This window comes from Mya arenaria, chromosome 4, assembly GCF_026914265.1.
Source record: "Mya arenaria isolate MELC-2E11 chromosome 4, ASM2691426v1".
NCBI lineage: Eukaryota > Metazoa > Mollusca > Bivalvia > Myida > Myidae > Mya > Mya arenaria.
This window is the reverse complement of record NC_069125.1, coordinates 26477321-26500701: the sequence shown is the minus strand read 5'-3', so window position 1 is coordinate 26500701 and position 23381 is coordinate 26477321. Positions and strand designations below refer to the sequence as shown.

The 23381-nt window shown below is 35.9% G+C and overlaps 1 protein-coding gene across 2 annotated transcripts in view; it reads left to right on the top strand.

The window, feature by feature from the left end:
• The first annotated feature begins 907 nt into the window (after nucleotides 1-907).
• The window catches only part of LOC128231892 (tumor necrosis factor receptor superfamily member 5-like), a 64852-nt gene continuing 42378 nt past the window's right edge, over nucleotides 908-23381 (top strand). Inside the window, exons 1-2 of one of the 2 annotated variants that reach the window (XM_052945145.1) lie at nucleotides 908-1110; nucleotides 19188-19620. In XM_052945145.1, coding sequence (XP_052801105.1) covers nucleotides 19206-19620 — 415 coding nt within the window. In that variant the 5' untranslated portion in view covers nucleotides 908-1110; nucleotides 19188-19205. The remainder of the gene's footprint in view (nucleotides 1111-19187; nucleotides 19621-23381) is intronic. The other variant, XM_052945144.1, reaches the window with a different exon arrangement.

The following is a 23381-nucleotide window of genomic DNA, read 5'->3' as shown; positions in this document are numbered from 1 at the left end:
AATGGGCCTAACCTAGTTCCCCCCCAAACAACAGGTCCGGGTTTATACCGGGGATAGCCGGGGAAATGGGCCGTGTTTTTACCTTCCAGGTGGCCCCGCAGTGCCGGGTGAATGCGGTGGTTTTGTCTTCGCAAAAATATAGCGGGGAATGGGCCTAACCTAGGGTCCCTTGGGTGCGGGGTGATTTGGCGGGGATTTTACCATCTGTTCGTCCCCGCAGGACGGGGATTTTACCCAGGGTTGGCTGGACCGAAAGTCAAAGTCCCCGCAATTCCCCGGACCTGGGCGGGAGCGTGGTTACAATTGACTGGTGAATTAAACAATAAGTAATAAGACATTATCTGATTTTGAATCTCATCCGTCATTAAATAATGTGGAACAGTTGACTTTCAAAAAAACCCAAATATTACACCATTATCATGTTTAATACATTGTTTGAGGCTATATCACGAAGGTATTAATAATTCTATATAGCCATCAAACTAACTTTATAATTCAGATATTCGAACAGTTCTTTTGGAAAAAAAGTAGTTTTTGTAGTGTTTGTTTTGTTGTATATTTCCACTGATATTGTTCTGCCTATGTATTTTTTCTTCAATATCGAAACTATAATAATTCTTATACATACAACTACTGAATAACATATCTTGAATATCGCGACGCAATAAATCAAGGTAAACATTTAGGTATGAATCACACATTTGAATAGATGCCAACTTTAAAACTTTAATGTGTTTGGGTAATACCTTAAGTATAGATAACACTAACGTTCAGTATTGATTTGTAATACATGCTAGATATTAGTTAAAGAAGAGCATGCCCCTTTTAGAAAGGTAAAGGCGTATACGTATTGATCAGTAAACCAGTACAGAATCGATCTACTTATATATATATATATATATATATAGATATTCAATAGCACGACATGTAACAGTATCCTCAAAACTATTAAATGTAAACAACCCGGAAGAATGGCACGTATATTGCGCAGTTATCAAAGGTTTTTGTGGGCGACAAAACGCATTTAGGACATTTTTCGTCTTTTACTGTGTTCATCGACACGGATACCGGTACCATCGTGGAAATCTTGTGTTATTTCATCAGATATCGGTGAGAAAAGATAATTTGCTAATATTTTAAGAAATATAACTATAAGTTATAAAGTCTCTCTCTTTTTTTCTTTTTTTTTTCTTTTTCGAAATCGAATTGTAATTTGACAGTAATACCCGGTACATAGGTACCAATCGCGTAGCTGATTGTACGCGAATGCGCAGTATAGTATCATAATTGAAATCTGACAAGTCGAAGTTTCTGTCATACCAAAAATCCTTAATTTGAAAAAGAAGCCGAACACCTAACCCATATATAGGTATCGATCTGCGTAATCCCAAATTGGCCTTAGCTACACGCCTGTATGTTTAGAAGAGGATCTGTGTTGATTTCAGTGCAAGATCGTATTTTTTTCAAGTGTGTCATAGAAAAACATATTAACGAGTGACGGAGCAAATGTTCGAACACTCAGCTTCAAAACTCATGAAAACGTTAGATAAACAGGATTATTATGTTTCTAATAAACAGTAAGTTGCTTATTTCCAAGTATTTATTTATCCTAACTAATGCTATCTTTTTTAACTATCAAATTATGATTTTGGCAACATTTACTGGTTCAAAACTGTGTTTACATTTGATCAAGGGCAAGTTACTAGTCCACCTAAATGGCCATCAATGAGTCTTTTGACGATTTTTAAACTATGGCAGACTCGAGAAGCGTTACAGGGATACACATGAAATGTCAAAATAATAAAACAAAGTATCCCTGATCGCTCATTATTGTAGCTAGGCAAATTACATGTACTATAATGGATGTTAAATGTAATTCTGAAAGTTGATTTTTTTCACTACTTTGTTTGCAGTGAATATATCAAATTGCAATGCAATATATATTTTATTTGTGTGTTTAATATATCGTATGTAATAAAGGGAATTTGAGCTGAATATACTGTCAATTATTCTTGAAATAACACGAGTCAACATGTCTCCAAATATGTATTTTAGTAGCTCTAATCAGTGTACATAAAAAAAAGTGATAAATTACTCAGAATTTAATTAGATGACAAATATGAGTTTTCTTTGTACGTTTGTACCAATGAAATAAATACCTATAAAATGTTTTGTCTATATTGCGTTATTAATTTAAAAACTAATAATATGCATTCAATTCAAACAATTATAACTAGCTTAAACAAAAACTTCATAAGAGGCATTATGATTTTTACTTCATGAAGCATGATCAAAACATGATCAATATTTTAAGAAATTGTTACACTCTTGACATATACACTCTTGACATATTTAGACTACAAAAAACATATCCAGTGTACGAAATTCGGATTTGAATCTACTAGCCCATTCGGGCTACCAGATAGTAAATTTTACTAGCCCGAAACCAATTTCACTAACCCAAACTTAAACACTATAAAGTATCACTCGATCGGAATAATTTTTGGAAGTTTGAATATGATTCCACAACGATTCTGATCATCTAATCAAGCACGCCCATACAGTTTCAATAAATGTTCCCCAATCTGAACAATGCGTCAATAATAAATTATAGTCATACATATAATAGTGTAGTCATCAAAAGTTCAGTAATGCTACGTTTACACTATGTTCCCGGTGGCCACGGCAGCCCCGTTTCAGACAACCGTGGAGAAAACGGGATAAACATGAGACAGCGCGGGGGAACGGGATATGCAAACGTGACAGACCGTTATTGCCGTGCATGCCGGGCCAGAATTTTAAACTGTCAAAAAAATTGCCACGGCAGCCACGGTGTGGATGAGAAACGTAGTAGGTCGTAGTAAAACGGGGTAAACGCAATGACACGTGACAGTACGTAATAGGCCGTTACACAACTTATAAATCGTCCGTAGGGGGGCGGGAATAATATGTAATCCCCGGCATCTGAAGTTCCTTTCTAGTTTTGTTACGTCGTGCTTCGTTTTGTCACGGTTTTCACGGCAAGCTAAGGTGGACGATAGCCGTTTCGTTACGTTTCATTTGCGGTGAAAACACAAAATCGTCTTCATCTTGGGAATTCATGTTTACTTGTCGAAGTATTCTGATACAGTAATTGCTGTTTCCTGTGGGATTTTCTTTATACCGTGGACACAAACGTAATCCAAAGCTCTGCTGTGTTCGCGTTCGATGCATAGGAGGCCTTGACAAAACGTGGAAAACGCATCAGACCTTGATCAAGACGTGAACAACTTGAGGGATCCTATCAGAACGTATCAGACCGGGACGCAACGTACATGCATCCCTGGTAGACCGCGCCCGGACCTAAGTGCGCCTTGGACGAACCACTTTTTCGCCCCTACGGCTTGTCACGGTTACCACGATAAAACGTGAGGAAACTTAGCACAACCTAACAAAAATTGTTTATGGCGACAAAAATGGCCAAAATCCCACGGCGCAATACGTTTCGGGCAAACGGGGCTGCCGTGGCTACCGGGAACATAGTGTAAACGTAGCATAACTAATGCACCAGGCAATTGTAACCACGGCCCCCCAAGGTCCGGGGTTATACCGGGGATAGCCGCGGAAATGGGCGGTGTTTTTAACTTCCCGGTGGCCCCGCAGTGCCGGGTAAATGCGGTGGTTTTGTATTCGCGCCAAATATAGCGGGGAATGTGCCTTACTTAGGGTCTCTGGGGTGCGGGGGCATTTGGCGGGGATTTTACTTATCAGTTCGGGGGGTTTACCTGGGCTTGGCTGGACCGAAAGTCAAAGTCCCCGCTATTTCCCGGACCTGGAGGGGCCGTGGTTACAATTGACTGATGCATAATAAAGTTTTCAAAAAGGTAATAAAAAGAGAAACATGTTTTCTGGACATATCATTTATTCAATGGAAAGAATTATGTACTTTAAGTTCTGTTATCCAATGCATCCTTGTCAAATCCGATATGCCCCAGCGATTGTGCAATGACATTTTTCTCTTTTCAACTTTCAGTTTCACTTTCAAGTTTCGGAAGAAACAACAAAAATATATCGATGTTTATATTGCCAATATTACTATAATTGTTCTATAAAATAAATGGCAAAGCAATTCAAAGGTATAAAATAGAACCTTACTATACTGTACACTGACAACGATTTTACTATATCCGACAGTTCTATTGTGATGTCGACATAATAACTAATATCCATACAAACATACCTGATAAAGATGAGCACTAGCGTCGAATCTACGTATAGGATGATAATGGATATAAGATGATCGTCAGAAGTAATAAGTCCGTCAGGTCTCAGTCGTGGTCAGTCAAAGTCTGTCTGTTGCTAGCTGGTTCCCCACATCAGCTTCTATTAGACTGGTTATCATAAATAAATAACGTGACTGGTTCCCAGATCACAACACACCTCCCCCTTCTATTTTTTCAGATGTTTCATTATCTGTCTAGATATATGAAAATAGTAAATAAGCCTTATGTCAATTTGACAAAGCTAAAATATACCCAACCAATTGGGAAATTATTATTTGTGAAAACTTCCCAAATTCTCATTAAAAAGATCACTTAAAACACCCAACCATTGGATGATACCCCATTAACTGAAATGTTTGATATTTACAAATATCTACATATATATATATATATATATATATATATATATATATATATATATATATATATATATATAAATGAATGTCAACTGAGTATTACTAACTTGAAAATTACCCAGCCATTGGGTTATCACATAAAATTGATTACTAATTACCATGCATAACTGCCCATACACTTATGGAGCTATATGCAAATAAAATGTAAAAGTTTGACCCAACCATTGGGTTATAGTACAAAGAAATTGAATGTTATTTAACGAATCTGAGTTATGGCTTATTATCTGTCTTCCAATCTCCTTGTCGTTTATAATTTGTATAAACGTCTGGTATTTTCCATAGTCATGCTACATATGTCTTTTACGGTCGAGTTCCGACATTTGGCTATTTCAGCAGCTACATCCCCAATGAATTTGGGATTGTTCATACTAGCAGCTTTTGACATTTTCAGATATGGAGAATCCGTTTCAATTAATAACCGATTCTGTGGTACTTTCTGCAGTGCTGCTTGCTGATAATTGTCAAAGAACCAGACCATTCCAGTAAACCCAAAATAAGTATTGGGAAACTCAGACAGCCAACTTCTCATGGTCTCAGTTGTACCAGTAAAGCAGTGTAAATGAAAAGGTTGATTTCTGGCAGTGTTCCCACTAGTTTTGATGAGATTCAAACATCTTCGGTATAATTCTCCAGGTTCTTTGTCCCTTTGATCTCTTATATGTAGAATCACGGGAGTCCGGATTGAGACCAAACTTAAAACTTCTACCAACACCTTCTCTTGGTTCTCCCACTTCTCCTCTGGTTCCGTATGATCCAATCCTACTTCACCCAAAGCCACAACATTGGCAAGTTTTAATTGTTGATCTAACTTACAAAGAATTGATGGTAAACTGTCAATGGATGAAACGTTCCGTGGATGTATTCCTACAGAGGCTGAAAAACCATGCCCAAGATGTGTATAATCTCCCAAAAAGTGTTTGGGATCGCAAAAATTGGCTATTCCACCTACTACTTCCACTTCATTTCTTGGAATTGAACCCACAGACACATTTATCAAATCTTGGGTAGAGCTGAACTTGTTTAAATTTAGTTTGAACAGTGAGCGGTCTAAATGAAAATGACTATCCATGGCTTTAGGTTTGGTTGGCACTGGAATCTCTTGTTGAACAGAAAAAATGTTGTCCATGGCTTCAGAATTTGTTGGCACTGAACTGACTTGTTGAACCGGTGCCGTTGAAGTGTTTATAGAAATTGGTTGTACTGTAGACGAACGAGTAGAAAGTTGGACTGCAGCGTCGTCTGTGTTTGTAGAATGCACTGTTCTTTTTCCTTCAGTTAGAGTAACTTCCAGAGTGTCTGGCATGTTTCTACGAAAATGATGCCTATCTTCAACTGACAGAGTTTGGATAAGTTCTAAAAGGATCCTCCAATCTCCAACCAGTGCCCAAGAATTAACTGGGTTAAACTGGAAATGTTTGGGACAATCCCAATTTTCAAGTTCTTTCCATAATCCCAACCACTCCTTCACTTCATCTGTAATAGGAACATTCCTAGAAATCCAAATTGTTTTTTGACAATAATGATAAAGTTTGACAATACTACGTTTGCTAACAATTTTCTCCGCGAGCCAAAACAAACTTTCAAGCCTAAAATTATGCATTTGGGAATTGTTCATGTTCTTTTGATGAAATTGTTTTGGAAGATGATGATATTCAACGTGTTGACGAAGATTTCTGAAAGCCCCACAAGACAGTGGACACGATTGGTCATTGATACGCACCTTTGACCCTTTGTTTGGAACTGAAGTATTGGGTCCTCTCTGTCTTAATGTCCTATCTCTTAGAAGTTGTGGATCTTGACTGGTTTCATCATCTGAGATTACTATTACATTTGAGTTTGAGTTTATATTGTTATTCATGTCAACCTCCATAGCTTCATCCAATATATTGGATTCTAATTTCACAGGTAGTATTGTCTCATTAATTTGACTAGAAGAGATGTCAATAGAGTCTTTAATTTCAGTTTCCACCATCTCCTCTTCACCCAAAAATTGGGGTTCCAGATCCAAAATGGGAACAGATGTATTAATTTCAGTTTCCACTCTTTCGTCACCGCCCAACAGATTGGGTTCCAAATCTAAATTTGATTCAGTTGTATGTATTCCACCCAGATCTTTGTGTTCTGAATCCAAAAGTGAGTCATTTGAAATTGATTCAGTTGTATGATTTCCACCCAAGTCTTTGGGTTCAAACTCCAATAGTGAGTCATTTGCCATATCATCTTCATCACCCAAAAGATTTGGGATAACTTCATCTGGGGTAACAATAGAGTCAACACTGAAAGAGTCCACCGGTTCACTTTTAACAGTATTTCCCAAAAAGCGAATATCCCTACTAGAAAAAACGTCATTACCAGTGTCTGTTGATAAACAGGAGTTTCCCTTTTTAATAGGTTGGTTACTCTTTCCCCAAATTGATTCCAATGATTTTAAACATTCGGTCGTTAGAATATTATCTGCATAACTTTTGGTCTCACGGATGAACTTAAAATTCCTACGACTCTGTGCAATTTGGCATTGTTCTGTAACAATCCTATTAATCTTTTCTTGGTCCTTGACCAAACCTAATTGAAAGATCAATAATTTGGCAGATGGCATTTGGACTTTCCGTGAACAAAGAGTTTCCATTTCCCGTAAAATATCATCGGAATTAACTGGAATTATCCTTTCTGGTCCCTTCCATGATCTCTTTGGACACCCTTCCAAAGACTCGGAATCTGTCATCCTGAAAAAAATAAATACAGTTATACCACCTATGATGCCCTTAATCCCCCCTTTTACAAGCCGGACATTCATACACTTTGATGCTAGCGGCATCTATTTCTGTCACATTCACACATCTACCATGAAACCATTCCTTGCATTCATTGCATTGTATCATGAAACTACCATCATCTGTTTTTCTACATATACAATACAGTTCTTGCCTCTCATCCTTCTCTTTTTCCCTTGTACCCCGGTGGAAATTGTCCTTCAGAATTTCCCTTTCTTCCTGAATCCAAGCTGGCAATTCTGTTACTTTACAGGATTTCATTCTATCATGATTTACCGTTTCTATTTTCCGCAGCTTCACCTTATACAGATAAGGTGAAATTCTTTTTATGACCAGACCCGGGCCTTCCCATTGTTTTTCAAGTTTCTTCGACCTTCGACCTGCCTTTTTTCATTGATTTTTTTTCAGAATATAAATTGCATCCCCAATCTGATATTCTTTGCTGCTTAACCTGAGATCATAATCTTTTTTCATTGTCATTTGGGAAGACTGCAGTACCTTCCTAGCTATGCTATGAGCATTCTGTAAATTGAGTGCCAAAGATGAAACATATCCATCTGCAGATTTGTATACCTCACCTGGGCATGGATATATCAGATCTGCTGGCATAAACACTTCTCTTCCAAACATCATCTTATTGGGAGTGTATCCTGTACTTCTACAGATGGAAGCCCTTAGTGCTCCCGCAATCTGAGGTAAGAACTGATCCCAGTCATTTTGTTGATTGGAAACAAAACATCTCACAGCATCCATCAAGGTTCTGTTATAACGTTCCACCTGTCCATTACCCGAGGGCCTATAGGCAGTTGTTCTTGTTTTGTGTATTTTGAGTAATTTACATAACTCAATGAACAATTGACTTTCAAAGTTTGTTCCCCGATCAGTGAAAATCTCCAAAGGTAATCCCAACCTACTGAAAATATTTACCAACGCATTGGCTGTGTCTTCTGCTGATTGTGATTTGTCAGGTACGCAGTCTACCCATTTTGTGAATTGGTCTACAACCATTAAGACATGGAGGCCCCAAAAAATCAACATGTACTCGTTCCATTGGGCTTCCTGAGTGGAAGCTTGTTAATTCACACTTAGCTTTTGTGTTTGGTTTTTTGCATTGACTACATTCTGGACAAGTTTTCACATACTCTAGTACATCTATTTTTAAGTGAAACCAGAAATATTTCAATTTAATTTTCTCTAGGGTTCGAGTTTCACCTTGATGGCATGCCAATGGTATGTCATGATTGAGCTGCATTACATCAGTTTTTAAAGTATCTGGGATAACCAACTGTCTATCCCCAGTTTTGGGGTTAACGCGCCATATGATTTCGTCAGATAAAATAAATGTGTCCCGATTTATCCAAAAGTACTTGGATTGGCAGTTCATTAAGAAAATAGCACCCTCTGTTGGTGCTGATTTTTCCACCAACCATAATCTCAGAACTTTTAAATCGTTATCTTTTATTTGTTCTTGTTTAACAACTTCAGCTTTCAGATCCCACAATTTGGTTGGGGTCAATTTGATCTCTTGTACTTTAGATAACGGTACAGCTTCATCAACCTCTTCAACAAAAGTTCCCCAGGTCTTTTCTAGTTTTTGACAATAGGGACAACCATTACAGGGTAGTTCCCCAAGCTTGGATCCCAACCTGTAATGGTCACACATTTCCTCCCTTGGCATTCTTGACAATGCATCCGCATTTCCGTGTTTGTTGCCTGGTCTATGAACAATTTCCATATCATAGTAACTCAATTCCTCTAACCAACGGGCAATTTGCCCTTGAGTTTCTTTGAATCGCAAAAGCCAAGTAAGACTATTATGATCTGTTCTTAGAGTGAATCTACGCCCTAACAGATAGTGTCTGAAATGTCTTGTCATTCGTATAACAGCCAACAGTTCTTGTCTAGTTGTACAATAACGCTGCTGTTCCTTAGTCATAGCAAAAGAGGCATACGCAATTTCACGTTCTTCCCCCTGTTGTATTTGGTTAAGGACCCCACCAATGGCAACTAGCATCAGTATCTTACACAAATGAGTCAGATTGATTGGGTAAACCCAAAACTGGAGCAACCGTCAAAGCGGTTTTCAAATTATCAAACGCATCTTGATGTTTTTTCTCCCAACAAAATACATTTTTTCCTGTAAGCTCATATAATGGTTTTGCTTTGTGTGCAAATTCCTTTATGAACATTCGATGATAATTTACTAACCCTAGAAATCTTTCCACATCTTTCGTGTTCTTTAAATCAGGCCATTCAAGTAAAATCCTGATATTTTCTTCCGTTACTTGTAATCCTTCAGGTCCAACCCACCTACCCAGAAATTCTACCTTTGGTTGATAAAGTACACATTTGTTAGGTTTCAGTTTTAACTGGTAAGTACGGAACCTTACAAATACTTCGCGCAAGACCTCCAAATGTTTGGAAAAGGTTTCCCCCATTGGCATGATGTCATCCAAAAATGACAAGAGTGTTTTCCAGTTCAGGCCCCGCAGAACCAGATTCAGCGCTCTAGAAAATGTTGATGGCGCATTACATAACCCAAATGGCATTCGTAAGAATTCATAGGTACCAAATTTGGTAATGAAAGCTGTCTTTTTCCTATCTTCTTCCTTAACCCTTATTTGCCAATAAGCCGAATTTGCATCCAGTTTACTAAAGAATTTCTGTCCAGCAAGCATGTCTATACAGTCTTCCAATAGCGGTAATGGATAGACATCCTTAACTGTGACAGCATTCAGGCCCCTATAATCAATGCACCATCTGACATTACCATCTCTTTTCCGAATCAGAACTGGTGCTGAACACCACTCGGAAATTGAGGGTTGTATAACCCCTATGTTTTCCATTTTCCTTAAATGTTCTTCCTCCTCATTAGCAAATGAGACCGGTGTTCGCCTCATTTTTTGTCTTACCGCGGGTGCATTTCCTGTATTAATAGAATGTTCAATTTCCGTAAAATTACCAAGATCATACTCTGATTGCGCAAACACATCTTGAAACTGAATAAGTAATTTGAGTAATTGTTGTTGCTCCCCCTCTTTTAATTCTACTTTTGATCTATTAAATAAATCCTGCAAATGTTCAGGCAAGTGTTTTTTACTTAGATCTTTACTTGAATCCAAATTAACTTGGAATATATGCTGACCCGAAATTTCTTCAGGTATTTTTGGCAGCACCTGAACTTCCTCAGCACTACCTATATGAACATTTTTCTTCAATTTCACATGACTATCTGTAAGATTTACCACCGCCAATTTTACCTGTTTGACATTTGAATAAATGGTCTCAGGAATAAGTAATATTTCATGATTTATTGGTTCAATATTAAATGTATTTAAAGATCCCTTTACATTACACTTAACATTGACAATTGTTTGTGGTGGTATGACAGTATTCTTTTTAACTGTTACTTTAACTATAGCAACCTCTTTTTCAAAATGCTCCTTCATTTGGATCTTTTGACCACTTACTAAAATGTAGGACAATGGAATATTTATCAAGACTTGATGTTTTTTCATGAAATCTAAACCCAGCAACATATCATCTTCTATTGGTGCTACATAAATTTTTTCATCAAATTCATTATCACCTAACCCTATCTTAACTGGACCTATAACTGCTCCCTGCATTTTCAGATCTCTACCCGCCGTGTTCATAATGACCTTCTGCAAAATCGGAATATTACCAGTTAATTTTTAAAACATATGATCAGAAAGCAAAGTGACCTCAGCAGCAGTATCTATTACTGCCTCAATGTTTACTCCCTGAACTGAAATTGGAATTCTGAACATGGAATCAGAACGAACTTGTCCAATAAAAATAGTTGGTACAGGCTTTTGGCCACTATGAATCTCATGGGTCGTAGTTTGGCCTTCTACTCCGACCCGCTGTCGTTTAAATCACTCTCGACAAAGTTTACTTTCTTTTCATTTTTTGTTTTTACCTTAACCTGTTGCTTTTCAGGACAATCAGATTGAAAATGTCCTGATTTTCCGCATTCAAAACATCTCTTACCTCCCTTTTGATTGCAATGATAACATCGCACTGGACTTCTGTTTGGTGACATTGATTCAGATCGCCTGGTAGATTGTTTTGTGTCTAAAATTTGATCAATCTTACCTATGAGCTTGTCCATTTTTTCTTCCAATCTGGACACCCGATTCTCAAGCATTTCGCTTCGGGATGTACGAGAAATTTCCGCTATTTTTTTTTCTTCTGATACTTTTTTAACTGTTTTAGGTTTTCGATACATTAGGCTACGAGTGTGCATTGCCCACTTCATTTTGTCTAATGCTTGTGCAATAGTCACCTGCCTATGCCTTATTACGCTTTCCCCAGATATTTGATCTTGGGCGCCTAAACAAAAACGCAGTATGGACTGTTTTGTCATGTATTGTTCGGGAAGTTCCCGAAATGCCATACCCGCCAGTGTCAGGACTCTATCTGTCCAATCATCTAATGGTTCTTCTTCCATCTGTTCTGCACTAGAGAAAGTTACCATAGCTGTGTCAGTTAATTCTTTATAACCGAACCTACTTGATAATTTCTCTACCATCATCTGAATGGTAACTCACTATTCTTGGTATGAATAGTGTAGAACTCACTTGCTTTGCCCGTGAGACTCAGACAGAGATAATCCAACTTCTCTTCATCTGTCCATTTTCCCCTTATCATATACTTTGTGAATTTTGTATAAAATGCTTGCCAACTGCTATTTCCATCAAAGGATATGTTCTTGGGCAAATGTTGGAACCCCTTATCACTTTCTTCCTTTCTTTTTGTGGGTCTAGGTCCCCTTTGTCTAAATCCATACCCACCCAAATCATCAAACTGGGACTCCCGCCCTAGAGATTTTTTCTCTACCTCCTCCTCCCTGAAAATAGTCTTTGTGGCACCGGGCCCTTTTTGTTTCGCCCCTGGCCCCCCAAAATCATCAAATTGGGACAACTCCCGTCCAAGAGTAAATTTTGGAACACTTCCCCCATTATCCTCTTTGAACCTACCCGGAATCGGGTTTGGATATTTATTTGCCATTTCTCCAAATGGTAACCCCCTTCCCTGAAAGTTACTTGGAGTATGAGTAGGAGTAATTTGCTCGGTTTTCAAACCCTCCCTATCAAAACTGGTATGTGGTATACCTTGATGCCCTGGTTGATACCCCATATAACCTGGAAACATGCCGTTCATTCCCCCACCCTGTTGCAATTGGGGGTGCATCATGTATGGGTGCATAGGATATTGATACATCCGAGGTGGTTGCATGTTTGGGAATGCACCCATTTGATATGGAAGGGTTGATTGCATTGGTGGATAAGATTGATAGGGATTCGATGTTTGCATTGGTGGCTGAGATTGGTATGTAGTAGGTGGCTGCATTCACATATGGGATTGGTTCGGTATTTGCATTGGTGGCTGAGGTTGGTATGTAGTAGGTGGCTGCATTGACATATGGGATTGGTTCGGTAGTTGCATTGGTGGTAACAAGTTCTGGTTTGCCATGGAATAATGTTCAAATGTCTGAGGTAATGTGGCCCCCATATTTCCTGAATGTTCATTTAATTGAGCTTTTGGGAAGGTATCTGTAATATCTTTTTCAATGACCCTACTTTGCTCTGGAGGGCCCTGTAAATTTGCGGTACCAATAGCATTGGTAATTCTCTCCATCGCTACGCGTTGCGCTTGCAAAGCACCCTCCCCTGACTTTTCCTCTACCTCTTCCTCCTCATCACTCTCTATCGCTTGATTACACAAGCCCTTTCCTGTCTCTCCAAAATACACTTTATCCCAAAATTCTTGGGTTACCCTCAAACCAGATATTGCCTTAATGTCATATTTTGTTACCACTCCGCATTCCCCTCTTATTGCTAATATCTTTAATGCTATTTTTGGGCCAATGCCTGGCAACATACGCAATTCATCCGAATCCGCATTATTTAAGTCAACTTTTTCTATGCTTTCTGCCATTTTACTTATTTTCCCCTCCAAATTGTATTGGAATTTATTTTAACAATAAACTTGTACCGGTTTAACAAACTTAAATCAGATGCTGATTTTAAGAATCAAATCCAAGTTCTTGGAATAAGTTTTTATTCCCAGAAGAAGATCAATACCTCAGTAACTTTTTATTAATCCAGTTCCAATATTTTGGAAATAATTAATGGATTGTACAACTGAACACTTTTTTATAGTTTTAATTTCTTAATAATTACAATATAATTCAGTTGATCTCAAAATATATATTATAGTTATGTCACAATTTCAAAATACCTACGTGTTTCCTAAGAACTTAGGAACAGTCCACTTCTCCTTGAAAAATATTCTTGTACTGCTAGACTGTTATGTTTCGTCTCAAACGGTCATAATTACCAAATAATTGGTAGATATAACAAGCACAATGCAAATGTCTTTCTCCCCAGTTTACACAATGCAATGACCAAGTAATTGGTAATTCAATATTTTAAAATTTTAATTATATAGAATTATCAATAATTTAGAATATCTATTCCAACACTGGAAATTTACTTAAACAATAACTGTATTGGACACCTGTTGGTTTGTTTACACAGATAAGTAGTTATTGACAATGATTATGTCCCAACTTGAATCCTTTTTGACACCAAGTAGTATTTAGTGACAGTTATTTTATTTGACACCGATTAGTATTCACTGACAATTGTTTGTAATTTGTCAGACATCCAATATCCAACAATTTGGATGTGATGTTTAGTTTAAACTTTAACTTACTTCACCGTCAAAAGTCAGCAACTGGCGCCCTCAGGTATAGGAGAGCTGAATATTCCCCAACTTATGGCGATGAACAAGCCACTTCCGGTCAACGAAACGTCACTTCCGGTTAACGTCGGAATGTAATATGCATGAAATACGCACTAATTCTACAAGACATGCATCAACAATATGTCAGTAAACAATTTTTAGTGCAAACAAATTAGATGAAATAGAAATATTCAACGGAAAATCTCCCGGCAAATTTCCAAATTTCAAATTATAAAGTATGATATAAAAAGGCCAATAATTGGTCTATTTCAATTGCATGTTATACACAATTCATTAATCCAATGTATTTTCAACATAACACTGAGCAGTTATTGCAATATTACAATTTGAAAATACAACGGAAGCCTGTCCCGAAAAATTTCAAAGTGAAAAGTATCAGAATATTAAATCCTGAAATAACGGACCAAAATATCAACAGTTGGTCCAAATCAATTGCAATTCATAAATATAACATACATCCAATGTATTCTCAACATGTCATTGAGAAATAATTGCAATATAATGATATGAAAATCTTGAAACACAAATTTTCAAGATGGCTGCCAACCACAAAATTGAGACTTTTTGGCAACAATTTAAACGCAGGTAAAATGTACCAGTTTAAGTCGCAGCGCCATTATTGTGATCCCGACATAATAACTAATATCCATACAAACATACCTGATAAAGATGAGCACTAGCGTCGAATCTACGTATAGGATGATGATGGATATAAGATGATCGTCAGAAGTAATAAGTCCGTCAGGTCTCAGTCGTGGTCAGTCAAAGTCTGTCTGTTTCCTGCTAGCTGGTTCCCCACATCAGCTTCTATTAGACTGGTTATCATAAATAAATAACGTGACTGGTTCCCAGATCACAACAGTTCTCCTTTCACTTTGATTAAATTTGTCAGGAAGTAAATGGGCACCTGTTTCCTGCGCATTTAAGACGATGCTTGTAGAATGATTTATTTCTGTTCGCATTAGAAACTTAAATATCTTTCTTTTTATTTTAGCTAATAAATAAAATATATTTAAACAAAATAAATAAAATATCAATGTTGGTATTTCTATTTTGGCATTGTTGATTTTCATAGCCATCGTAGTTGTCGAAAACTGCCGATGCCATCCGTTAATTTACATAATGGGCGGAGTTATTGACGTCATAGAGTTTGACTGCTGCTAACAGACACAGTTACTGGTTAAAAACTGATCGATAATTACTTGTCACTTCGGGCATTATTAATTTTTACATGTGTTTATATTCATTGATTAAATAAACAAACATTCAGCACATGGCTTGAGCCCTGAATCGCAGAGCATTTAGCTTTTTGATCATCATAAATTCCGGTGAATCCGACTTCGCCGTTGTCAAGGCGACTTAGTCGCTCCAGTCGCCTTAAAGGACGCATTCTTAAATAATAAGGCATGGCGAAAAAACAACAACAAAAAAACGATGTGTTACGCATTTAATTGGCATGGTCTTTTTTAACTCACATAAGGAAAAAACGATAGCCCGGTCGGGCTAGTTTCTGTGGAAAATCGTTAGCCCCAGCTGAAATTTGGTAGCCTCGGACTATCGGGCTACCGCGAATTTCGAACACTGCATATCTAGAGTTCACTTAAAATTTCTAAGTATGCATAGAAAAAATGCAATTAAAAAGTGATTGATATCCAGTGAAACGTTATAAAACAAATTTAACACTGACTCATTGCGATATTTTACATTTTTTTGAGATTTGTTTTCAAAACCATACAAAAAGTCTATTTTTACTTCTAATTGCTCAACTTGTAAAAATTGTAAAACACATTTGAAATAACAGTAAAACACTACAACAGTACGCTCAATGTTCTTTAAACTAATGGTATTTAGTATTAATAACTACCAGGTAGATAAAACTGTTCCCCATTGTTACACTCCTGATGATATTCAAGTTTTTATCAAATTACAATATTAATCCATATTCAAGTTCGTTGTATGAAATTACAATGTTATCCCACGACCAGGCATAACTATTGGCAGTGATAGTTTCCAATATATCATCTGGGAATTTCCATGATATATCATCTGATTTTGGCCAGGTGTATAATATATCCATGGAGGTACCTCCTTGCATAAATCTAAGCTGAATATCTGAGCCATCCACCTTCTATACCTGTTTATTAGAAAGTCATATTAAGATACGTAAAATATCTGTCCTTCTATCATGTATGATGAATGATATAATAATTTAAGTATTAAATTTAGTTCACATCTACTCTTGCCTTGAATAATTTCACCTTGGCAACGTAAAGATACTTTTTCTTTCTGCATGATGTGAAAATAACAACCACACCATCGTCTGGTACAAATCGAATTTTGACATTGCAACATAGTAAGCAATTATTCTATCAATTAAACAGTTCTTTTTTATCAATTAAGTAGTGATGTGGATTTCAATTTAATAATCTTTTAATTTCCAACTTATATGAAAAAGGGATACATATTGAGCATTTTTGTTTTGTTTATACGACTATGACAAATATTCACCTTTTGACAGGTTAGTTCTGGCAGACACCCTAAGGCTTATATACTGAGTTAGGGTCACTACATTCTCTGAGGTCTGGGATGTCTGCCTGCACTATTAGGTTGTTAAAACTTTACTAGTAACACTTATACCTTTTACTGCATACCGTAGTATATATTATATGTATATGCATTTTCAATTACTTTGGTGGCACTTATACAAGTATTACCTTAGGAACATCCCTGATATGTTCTTAGCTTACTGTAAGTATGACTGTTGCCCTGCTGGTCAGAAATAGCCCAAAAGAAACAGTTTCCATGCTCAGGAATCTGCCCACATATGTTCCAGCCTTTTACTGCAATTTATCCTGGAAATAGTTTTTGGTCAGAAGTGTAACATTTAAGGAACTACATTAAGTCACATAGTTTTAAATTAATTAAATTATAGAACTTATAGAACTGGGTTATCAGTTTGCCTCTTTTAGCAACAATGCTATTCATTGATTATCTATCACTGTATGAATTTTTATTATTTATTTAGTAATTAAGTTGTTTTAAATTCAAACGTTTTTAATAACATTTATAGGCAAATATATGGTTTAAACTATCTACAGCAGATTGAAAACTCATTTCCCTGTGACTTTTCATTTTAAATTTATCATTTACCAACAATACTGTAATGCTTCTGAAAAAGAGGTTTTATTAACTTGCAAAACAATCGCGAAATACCGGTACAAGACTGTTATCTATGTGGTCATTAACCATTTACTATCTTCACTCATGATTGTTACTCCATGACAAAGGCTTCCAGGTAATGTTCTTATTTAGTACATGTGTAAACTGTTTGCCAACACAGTGGTTCATTTTAGGCCAAAAAATATAATTGTTTGTTTAGGGTAACCTTCCCAAAATTTCTAGGTAGGGAAGGTAGGGATTGTTTTTCATTATTTTTTTTTAATCTGTCGTAAGTTCAGAGTGTTTTCTTGCACATGGCAGTCTTTCCTACATTTCTATCATTGCCTGACTTTGTTTTATCATATAAACAATAATTCTGATTAAAATCTGCATTTTTTTTGCTCAGAAACGGAAAAAAATAGTTAGGGTCTGCGCATTTTTATAGGTAGGGTCGGGTTACCCGAAACAGACATATTTTTTTAGGCCTTATACGAAATGTTACACTCCTTACATTTTTAGGCCAGCTTCTTTCTAGAAAGCTAAACAACAGGAAAAGTAATAACACAGAAACTATTGTACATATTCAATGATGATATATTACTGAGCTTTGAATAAATAAATTGAAAGTTAAATGATAAATATTCCATCTGTACTTTGAAAAGAGCTTTATGTTAAAAAAACTGTGGAAAAAATTAAAACACAACTATTCATTATCAGTAATATTTCATGTATTAGTAAATAAATCATTATTTAATTATAAACTCCCCAGCTGTAGGCCAAACTGTCGATAGACCCATAATGACAGGCTTTGTCTCTCACAATCAATGGATTGATTACATGTAGACCAAATGATATATTAAAATACAACTGATGCCAAGGATCTAAATCAGTGTGTTTATTATTATTTTATTATTACGTATAATATAAATTTACAGGGTTAAATCACCATCTTGACTTTAGAAATATCTCAACTATAAAATGCCAAACTTACTTAAATATTTCTGCTCAAAATGTAATTATTACCATTACTCTTCTTATCAAACAATATGAGCAAAGTAAAACTAAAAATACTAGATTTTAGAACTGACTGAATAAACTTCAATTAATTTTCACTCCAACTCTAAATTTACAGATCTCTCAAATAAGATGTATATACATTGAATCATCCATCTGTTCCCACCAAAAATATCAATCGAGTGACTGGTCAGAGATTATATCTTAATAAGACCAAGAAAGATAACCTTGTCAATTTAGTGATTGTAGATTTGCTTGTTTTCTCCCTTTATACATCAAAAAGAACTGAATTAAACATACATGTAACATGTAATAAAGTTCTGAAATTCTGACTTGGTTACTTTACATCTCTTTTTCTTAATTTTTAGCTGAGGTTCTGCCGAGTGTTTTATCTATTTTATATAACAAACTGCATCCATTTTGTAAAAAAGTCAAATTCGAAATTATGAAATTGAACATTTTCTAGTAAACAAGAATCATGACATTGATTGATATTAAATCAGAAGAGCAATAGAGCAAGGGTGTTGAGAAATGATTTGACACAGTTTTAGCCCAGTATGTAATTGACAATGATAAATTAGTTTTGTCCAAGTATTATTTTCATTTAAAGATATGTGTTCTGTATTTCAGGAATAATCCATATCCAAAATGAGATGACCCATCATCATGTGTGCTGTATCCATATTATAAGCTTAGAAATAAACTAATTTAATGTCAATTAGTTTTGTCAGTGTATCATTTAAATTAAGGATATGCGTTTTATTTTTCAGGAACTCTACTTTACCAAAATGGGATGTAAGATGCATGTGGCTTGTGTGTTTGTGCTGGCTGTATCCACAACAGATATCCTAGCACAGTTTAATGACACTCATTATCCAGTAGAATTTAGCAGTGAAACCATCCATTGTAAATTGTGTCGTCCTGGCACTTTCTGGATTAAGCATTGTAGTCATGACGGTGGCAACTCACAATGTCAGGACTGTCCAGATGGAAGGTTTATAAAGCACTATAATCGAGAGCTTTATTGTGGAAGGTGTACTGAATGTACAGAAAATGATCGAACAACGGGTGAAGTGGCTGAGGCGTGTACGCGGTTTCACGACACGATATGTGAGTGTAAACCAGGGTACTGGAGAGAAGAAAGTGTCGGAGATTGCCAAAAAGTGTCACAGTGTGAGACCGGATATGGCGTGAACAAAATGGGTATGTTGTTTTGCATTTATCTCAAACCAGAGGTACAGATATATTTTTACATACACAATATTATTTTAAGAAAATATTTTATAAAAATATCGTTGTCGCCATAAATTCGCCAAATTTGAAAAGTTGTCCTGATACAAACAGACAGCATCAGACCACTGTGATTTTTAGCTCACCTGAGCACAAAGTTCTTATCGTTTGAAACCATCCGGCCCATTCCCTTGATATTTGGAATAAAGCAGCCATGTAGTGGTCCTAAACCAAGCTTGCTCAAATTATTGCCCAGTGGTCTCCGGTTTTCTATTTATTTATATATATAAATATAATATATATATAAATAGAAAACCGGAGACCACTGGGCAATAATTCTGTAAAGCAAGCTTGGTTTAGGACCACTACATGGCTGCTTTATTCCATATATATATATATGACCTTAATATCCTTGAATCAATGCTGACCCGTCCTGTTGGGGTCCCAGGTCTTCTATATACTTGTAGCTTACATATATATATATATGGTAATATTTAGAAAATATTTTCTCTGAATCTGCATGGCCAAGACCATTTATTTTGGTATGTAGCCTCATGTTAGTTGCCTTTCACCAAAAGTGTTCAAATAATGCCTCTTGGGTCAAAGCTGGCCACGCCCCCTGGTTTCTAGGTTTTCTGTATATATATATCAATATATAAATCTTTAAAATCTTCTCGGAAACTGCATGGCCAAGACAATTGATATTTGATATGTAGCCTCATGTAGTGGTTAGTAACTATTTGCATCAAAAGCAACCAGTGACTTCCTTAGCAACCACTGCCTTTCTAAGCAACCAATGTCTTCTTTAAAGCAATTGCTTAAAATAACATAACCACAAAAAATAATGTGTGCATTATTTCGAAAGAGAAAACAAAAAGATTGTGAACAATACTCTCTACATGTGCAAGTGGCTTTTGGAAATGAAATCAAATTCAATGGCATTTCTAGTAGCGTGCATGTATATGCAAGATGTTCGTATCAAGGCGGTAACTGTTAAGTGTTAAAGCTGCACTCTTACAGATGAATCGTTTTGACACCTTTTAAAAAATTGTCTTAGAATGAGCCAATAACTTTTGCGTAGATGTCTGAGAACCAGATATATAAGACTGCTGACAAAGAATCAGATTACAGATTTTCATATTTTCTTTCGAAAGTTGATGTTTTATGCCGAAAAACTTCAATTTTTGAACGTATATATTAAAAACTGCGATCTTAGAATTTGTCACTAGTCTTATATCACTGGTTTCCATATGTTTATGTAAAGAAATGTGCATTCCAAGACAACAAAAAAGTTTTGAAGACGTTCAATCTGTGAGAGTGCAGCTTTAATTACGTGTTGCCCATTATAATTGCTCTTTGTTACTTTTTTCTTGTCTGGAACATAACTAGAAAACTACTAAATGAATTTTTATTAAACTTCATACAATGGTCAAGACTGAAAGTGCTGTGTGCAAGAACTATAACTCTTTTTTAACTTTTACAGAGTAATTATGTCTCCCCCATTCATGGGGATACATATTGTTTTTGCCCTGTCCGTCAGTCCGTCAGTCCGTCCGTCAGTCTGTACGTCACACTTCGTTTCCGCCCAATAACTATAGAACGCTTGGACCCAGGAACTTCATACTTAGTATGCTAGTTGGTCATGACTAGTAAATGACCCCTATTGATTTTGTGATCACTAGGTCAAAGGTCAAGGTCGCCGTGACCTTGAGGTGAAGAAACGGTTTCCGCTCAATAACTAAAGATCCTTTGGTTCCAACAACTTTATTTAACGAAGGTTACATACTAAGTGTACAATCATTACAGACATACTACTTATTTCCAGCATGGCCTTCACACAAAAAGTATTACAAAAACACATATACTAAGTTACATATTAAGCAACATACAATCACACTATCACTATCATACTTTTCTCATGTAATTCAACATAATTATACATGTATTCAACATTTCTTCGACAAACACAACTCAGTTTAATATGATGATTATAATTATAATAATTTCATACTGTAAATAATTATCATGACCTGTAATTGTAAAGAGTCTGATCTTTGCAGGTTCTTCATAACTGGTATGCAAGTTGGTCATGTAGATGACCCCTATTGATTTTGTGTCAAGGTCAAGGTCACGATGACTTTGAGCTGAAAAATGGTTTCCGATCAATAATTGAATAACGCTTGCTCCCAGGAACTTCATACAATACAAACTTCGTTTACATTTTCCAAGATTAATCAACACCACTTTCTTCTCTTCCTCAGTATATATATATATATATATATAATTGTTTATTAAAATTCATTGCGTAATTCAGAAGTTACGATATGGACAATGATAAGTAACACAGTTATGGTCCTCATATAATTTAAACATGTACATATACTATATGGCACCATTTAAACTATGTACTCGTTAAAGTTGAGCGCAAAATCTGTAATACTAATGATATCACATTTGGTACAGATGACTGCATACTCCAGATTGAGATAAAACAAAACTGGTACTTACTTACATCCATCTATCACATTAAGTCTTAATATTTATAGATCACTGATCTTATGCAGTAGATGTTCACTATTTAATACGGGTGAATAAAGCAAAATTCACTGTTGGTTAGTCTCCAGTCCAAAATTACAAATTTCATGTCCATCATGTATTTTTTTCAGCTACGACCACACAAAGGGGAGACAAGCGCTTTTTCAAAAAGCAATCTCTAGTTTCTAGTGTTGTTCCAATGATCGATTATAATCGAAAATCGATTGTTTGGGCCTGAAATCGGCGACAATTGATTGTATGTTGTTATAATCGATCATCGAAAAAATAATAATAAGTAGTAAGTGTTCAGAAGTTATCTTCAACAAAATGGCTGATGAAAGCCACAATGAGCAAGAAAATGAACTTTTTTTATATACAACAGCACTTAATAACTTCAATCATAGACATAACGTATATGCATATAATGATTAAAGTTTAATTCTGTACATTAATAAAACTACAATTCAGGTTCTATCTAGTATTTAAAAATACGATTGTATTATCGATATCGAATCGGTTGCGTGAGTGGAACCGATTATCGAAAGTAAAATTGGAACCGGTTCCCAACACTAGTAATTGCCCTTTGTAACTTTTTTATTGTCCAGAGCATAACTTTAAAACAACTGGATGTAAAATTTATAATAAATTCATACAATCGTAAAGTACAACGAAAGAAAGTGCATTGTATGAGGACCATAACTGTGTTACTTATCATTGTCCATATCGTAACTTCTGAATTACGCAATGAATTTTAATAAAACAACAACCAGTGGTAAATAACTATATTGACTTAGAGTGAGGAAATATTTTAGAGTTTTATGAGGCATGCCCCCCCCCCCCCCCCCCCTGGAAATTTTATTTGATTCCGAGATTGTCTTTTATGTGTGCAAAATTTTCATTAAATTTGCTACCAGCACAAGCAGACAACGCCATGATGTTTACGTTGACATCCGGTTACGATTCTTATGTGTTATATAGTATATTATATACTAACACAGATTCCGCTGCGACTAACATTAGGTCAGACACGACTAATATACGAACCAATGGTTTTACTGATTGATTCATAAAACCATAGTATTTATTTTTGTGAACTTGATTTAATTGAAATGCGTGAGATTAAGTATATAGTAAGTCAGCGGGCACGCAATTATATTGTCAAATTACTATAATTTGTTTACTATCCCGATGTATTCGGT